This window comes from Lipotes vexillifer, unplaced genomic scaffold, assembly GCF_000442215.2.
Source record: "Lipotes vexillifer unplaced genomic scaffold, Lipotes_vexillifer_v1.1 scaffold890, whole genome shotgun sequence".
Taxonomy (NCBI): Eukaryota; Metazoa; Chordata; class Mammalia; order Artiodactyla; family Lipotidae; genus Lipotes; species Lipotes vexillifer.
Window position 1 is genome coordinate 785963 of NW_006776053.1, and position 5912 is coordinate 791874.

The 5912-nt window shown below is 60.9% G+C and overlaps 1 protein-coding gene across 1 annotated transcript in view; it reads left to right on the plus strand.

Annotated features, from left to right (window-relative positions):
- The first annotated feature begins 6 nt into the window (after positions 1-6).
- Positions 7-5912, plus strand: part of LHX2 (LIM homeobox 2) — a 19588-nt gene continuing 13682 nt past the window's right edge. Inside the window, exons 1-3 of the mRNA XM_007450247.1 lie at positions 7-139; positions 1675-1877; positions 2836-3239. Coding sequence (XP_007450309.1) covers positions 20-139; positions 1675-1877; positions 2836-3239 — 727 coding nt within the window. The 5' untranslated portion in view covers positions 7-19. The remainder of the gene's footprint in view (positions 140-1674; positions 1878-2835; positions 3240-5912) is intronic.

The following is a 5912-nucleotide window of genomic DNA, read 5'->3' on the forward strand; positions in this document are numbered from 1 at the left end:
CCCCGCCGGTCCCGCCGCGATGCTGTTCCACAGTCTGTCGGGCCCCGAGGTGCACGGGGTCATCGACGAGATGGACCGCAGGGCCAAGAGCGAGGCTCCCGCCATCAGCTCCGCCATCGACCGCGGCGACACGGAGACGGTAGGCGCACAGCTGCGGGGTCGGGGCCAAAAGCTGGGACGGGACCGGCTCGGTCTGCTCCTCTGCTCTCTTAAGTTTGGGGGCAATTTGGGGAGCGTCCTTCGTGCCGCACGGGACTGGACGCTGGGGCTCCGCGGACAGGATGCAAGGCCCGTAGCTCCCGGCTCAGGGGAAACCCGGCTGCTGGCGGAGGAGGGAAACAAGGTTGAAACCGAAATTTCAGACGCTGAGGGTGGAAGAGAGCATTTCTCCCGAAGTGGGAGCGAAGCCCTACCCGCGGCCGATGGCTCTCTTCTCACTTCAACGGGCTCTTTGGTCGCCAGCCCTGCGCTCTCCTCCACCACTCGGCTCTGGCTGCTGGCGGCGCCGCCTGCGGCGCGGGGAAGGCGAACAAACCGGCAGCACTGGGGCTCCAGCCGACTTGGGCCTCTCCCCGCCTCCTGGCAATCGGGGTTCCCGTCCCAGCGCAATTTCAGGGGTCGAAGTCTTCTAGGCTAGGGCTTTTCGTTGTTCGCATCTTGGGCCTCCTGGCTGGCCCGACTTGGCTCCGTTAGGGCCGGGAGTTCAGGCTCTGGCCTGGCTCTTGTGGAAAGAGAGTCCATCCGGATCTCCATACCTGGCTCCACCAGCCCAGCCCCAAATAGCCAGTTCCTTGCCTCAGACCTCCCTGGGGGCCCGATGAGCAGACGCTGCCCAAGCCAGGCCCAGAAGTGACCTTTAGAGGCCAAGGAGGTGGGGAGCACGAGCGAAGCTTCTCTGCTTGGAAAGCAAGAGCAGCAGCCCCAGTGCCTCTGCTTCTGAGCTCTTCTACCCCAGTTAAACCCTCTCAGCCTGTCAGTTTGGTTAGGAGAGGATTTGGATTGGGCCTATCCTGCGCTCAGAGACTTTGAGGGTGCCCATGCACCCCACTCACCATCTCCCAGGACCCAAGAGGGCCCCAGACAATGTGGCAGAGGTGGTGGAGGGGCAGAGGTTGCCCCGCGATTTGCCCTGGCCTGAACCTTCGGCTTAAGGATCCAGAGATCACCGGGATTAGGGGCCAGGAACTCCACCGAGTCTCTGGAGAGGAGTCTGTGTGGAGGGTGACTTTTAATGGTCATCTTACCCCTTTTCCTGGGACCCAGCAGAGTGTCTCCTTTAAGAAACAGTTTGGGGGAAGCTTTTGGAGGGCTTGGCTGAAGTAGCCACTGCTGCCCCCAGTCCCCAAACACAGCATGAGCCTTTCTGGGAAAAGAGCAGAGGGGACAGGAAGGGGGAGAAGTAAGGAGGAAGATCTATCCAGGCCAGCAGCCGGTCCTGGGCCTGTGGCCGGCTTGGGCTGCATGGGCGGGCCTGGGTCCTGAGCCCCCTGGATATGGGCCTTTTGGGGTGCAGGAAGAACACCGCACACCCTGGCAGGCACCCCACCCCCACCCCCGCGTTTAGGGCTAGCTGGAGCCTCGGAGGGAGCTGCGGGTGCCCGGTTCCCCGTGGCGTGGCGGCGGGGTCGCAGGCTGACGCAGGCGCTGCGGACTCGCGCCTCCCTCCCTCCGCAGACCATGCCGTCCATCAGCAGTGACCGCGCTGCGCTCTGCGCCGGCTGCGGGGGCAAGATCTCCGACCGCTACTACCTGCTGGCGGTGGACAAACAGTGGCACATGCGCTGCCTCAAGTGCTGCGAGTGCAAGCTCAACCTGGAGTCGGAGCTCACCTGTTTCAGCAAGGATGGAAGCATCTACTGCAAGGAAGACTACTACAGGTAGCCCCCACCTCGGGACCCACTGCCCTGGGCACCCAGGACCCCTCATCTCAGATGCAGTCTTCTCCGGTTGCCTTCCCTCCAGTCCCAAGGGAGGGTTCCCTACCTAGGTCCTCCCTTCTCCAAGCCAGTACACATTGGATGGCATCCTTTTTAAACAGCAATTTGAGGGAAATCTTGGAAAGATCTGCGAAGTGTAGGGACCCAGAGAAAAGCAGAAAGTGTCATCTTCTTAGCTTAGACCAAAAATAAGCTCGGGTCAGGGGTCCTTGCACCCTTCTCCCTTTGAAGTTTCTTGGGTCAACTAGAGGGAACAGAAACAGGCACCACCACCCCAAACGCAGGCAGTCTAGGCTGGTGTGGAACAAAGTTGGAGGGAGAGCTGGGGGATTGGATTGGGTGCATTTCCGGGTCTTTCCTGGAGATGGGAGTGAAAGCTGGCCAGGACTGAAGAACAGGAATCACTAACAGACTCCAGGTTCCTTGGTTCTTCTCTCTGGGTTTAGGGTTAGGTCTGCTTATTCTCTCTCCCTCTTTCTTTCTTTCTTCCTCTCCCTTTCTCTCTGTCTGTCTGTCTGTCTCTCTATCTCCGTTTCTGTGTTTCTTACAAACGTCTGTAGGATGCCCAGGCACTGCTGTGGAGGGCAGGATTAGAGGTTGAGGAAGGGGTAACTGGGAAGTTCCCCTTACTTCCGAGCAAAGGCTTTCCTAGGGCTTGCTCAGACTCTGGGTAAAGTCTTTGTAGGCATGAAAATGGTTAAGGGACACTATATTTCAGGGTAGGACCAGACCTGGGCCAAAATCTAGTTCCATCTTCCCCCCATCCTCCAAGTTAAGACCTGGTTGCCAGTCTTGAGGAGTGGAGTTCCGCCAGTGGCAGCAGTGGCACTTGGAGGAGGGATATGGGGGGGTACCCAACCGTGTGTCCCCACAGTCCCTCCCTCGATGGTCCCTACAGGCGGTTCTCTGTGCAGCGCTGCGCCCGCTGCCACCTAGGCATCTCGGCCTCGGAGATGGTGATGCGAGCTCGGGACTTGGTTTATCACCTCAACTGCTTCACGTGCACTACGTGTAACAAGATGCTGACCACGGGAGACCACTTCGGCATGAAGGACAGCCTGGTCTACTGCCGCTTGCACTTCGAGGCGCTGCTGCAGGGCGAGTACACCGCGCACTTCAACCACGCGGATGTGGCAGCCGCAGCAGCGGCAGCTGCCGCGGCCAAGAGCGCAGGGTTGGGTGCAGCCGGGGCCAACCCTCTGGGTCTTCCCTACTACAATGGCGTGGGCACGGTGCAGAAGGGGCGGCCGAGGAAGCGCAAGAGCCCCGGGCCCGGGGCGGACCTGGCGGCCTACAACGCTGGTGAGTGCGAGGCGCCCCGAGCGCCCGACGGGTTGAGGGAAAGTGCACTGCGTCAGTGGCCAAGAGCCGAGTGAATTTCAGTGTCTTATACATGTATACTTATAGCACTCTGGGTACTCCAGCCTTCAGCTTCCCCAGGCCCACCGGACGACCTGGCAGAAGGGACATTAGCTCCCTGGGCTCCAGCCCTTGCGCTCTCGGCTGGAGCAGGAGGAGAGGGTGCATTAATGGTCTTGATGCTCTGGGTGCAGGACCACATCGCTGAGAAATTTTTTAGAAGCAGCTTTTTGGTTTGGGCCTTTTACCCACTTTGCTGTGCAGAAAGTGCAAGGATAGAGAAAACAAGGCTGAGCCGACACCAAACAGGCTCTAGGTTGGCGTGGCTGAGGGAGAGGATCTGGGGCGGTGGATGAGTGAAGCAGAGCGGCGGGGGTCCCAAGAGAAAGCACTGGCTGTGGCCTCGGGCACCGAGCTTGGCCTGGCCTCCGGCCGGGGTCATGCGAAGTGTCCTGAGTACGGCAGGCTCGGGAAACTTGGGCCCAGGAGCCTTTGAGAAAAAGTGGGTCGTAGTGTCCCACCCGATCCTCCTGCTCCGCCAGGTCTCGGTTTCCCCCCGGGGTTCTTCCTCTGAGTTCCGGGTGACAGCGGGGCGCTGGGATGAGAGCCGCGACCCTCCAAAGCCGGCGCCCCGGGTTGGGACCCAGTAGGCCTGGCCTTGCGCCGGGTAGGGTGGAGGGCTTGTTTCGCATTTCCGGCATCTTTGAACCCCGGTTGTTCCGGGAGAGGCTCTGCCCCCTCCCGCGTCCCTCCGCACTTAGGACAGCTGCGGGGGTTCTGAGGCCCGGCAAATTGAACCTTTAACATCTGCCCGAAGTCTGCACGGCCGGGAAAGGTTTATGACTCCCTGGGCTTCTGAACTTGATAGAGTTTATTTGCAATTACTTTCTTTATTTCGTCTGCGACAGAATTGGATTCGGAGACTTTGTTTTCTTTCTCCTTTTCCCCTTAGTCCAATGCACAAGTGGAAACAAAACAAAACAAAAACCCTGAACTGTGCGGAGAGGGCTGTGGTGGGGAAGAAGTCAGGATTATTTTGATCTTTAAAAATCTGAGCTGGCTCGGGGCGAGGGGCGGGGGGTGGGATGGGAGGCGGGGGGGGATCCCCTGTTCGCTCCAACGAACGGGGGGGGGGTGGGGAGGCGGGTGGGGATCCCCTGTTCGCTCCAACGAAGTTGCTTGTTGGGTGATCGTGGGGCATGTGTGTCTTGGTGTGCGGAGCTGGAAGGAAAATACAGCCCCCAGTCTGGTAAATGGTGAGGGGGCTGCGGCCAGGTCTGTGAGGCGGATTTAATATTTGTTGAAGGCTCTACCAGAGATGCGGCTCTCCAAAACTTCCATCCCTCGTCACCCACCACCCTGAATAGACCACACTGAGTCCAGATCAGGTCCCCCAAAACAAAGCCGGTCTATTTATCAAGTGGGGTCGGCCTCCAGTAGGAAGCAGCAGGCAGGCTGGGCCACAGGGCGCGTGGTGGTTGGGAGCGGGGTTATGTTTTCCCGGGCAGACAGGTTCGCAACCGGGTTTGCAACTGAAAGGTAGGAGGTACCGAGGTGTATTTGTGCTTTTTGCTGCTCCGCTGCCCTCCCTGGCGAGGCCGCGCCGCACCGAGCAAGATGTGGCTGGAGGCTGAGTTTCAGAGGAGCTGGCACCTCTACGAGACTTCCCCATGCATGCCATCTCGTCATTTTCTCTTGGGTCCCTCTCTTCCTTTTTTTTCCTTTCGGCTCTCTAGGCGCCACTTTCTCTCTCTGCGTGCGCCTCCCGTTTCTCTGTTCCTGTCTCTTTCTCTCCCGACGCTCACGTCTCTGGCCTTGGCCCGGGCTTAACCGCTCACTGCGTGCCACCGGTGGCACGCTTACTCGGGGCTCCGGGGACTAGGTTGGGAAAAGGGGGAGCCTCCCTGGCCGCTCCAGCCCGGCCAGGCCTCCCCCGGTCTGGCTGCTGTCCCCCTCCCTCCCCTCCCGGCGCTGGCAGGAGAGAAATGGCCGCAGTGTGGGCCGCGGGGCCGCTGGGACTAGAAAGAGGGCCCCGTGGAGGGTGAGATTTCGGAGGTGTGTCCGGGCAAGTGTGTGTGTGCGTGTGTGCGTGATTCTGACTGTGAGGACTCGAGCTTGTTTGTGTGCACCCAGGGGCCCAGCCACACGGACCCCATGCAAAGCCCATCGCTGTGGGGGACAGTCCGGTGGAGGAGCGGCGGCACCTCACTACAGCGCGGTGAGCTCGGGCAGAGTGGCGAGGGGGCGCCGTCGGTGTGCCTGGCCCTTTGCTTAGGGAAGGGCAGTCAGAGCGGCGGGGCCGCAGGGTCGGAAAGTCCTTCCGGGGCGATGGCCACGGCGGTCCTCCTCTGGCTGCCCCTCTGGTCCGAGAGCGCAGCCCAGGTCCCAGAGGCGGAACTGAAACCTACCCCACCCCAGAGCTTGGCTGCCCGCCGGCCGGGGTCGCGGACAAGGCTGCCGGAGCCCGTGAGGGGCCCGGGCCGCACGCTTTGCGCCCGGGTTTGCGCGCCGCGGCCACGGGAGTCCCGCGCGGACCGGCCGGATGCCCGGGCCTCCCCCAGCCCCAGCTTTCTGTGTGTGTGTGTGTGTGTGTGTGTGTGTGTGTGTGTGTGTGTG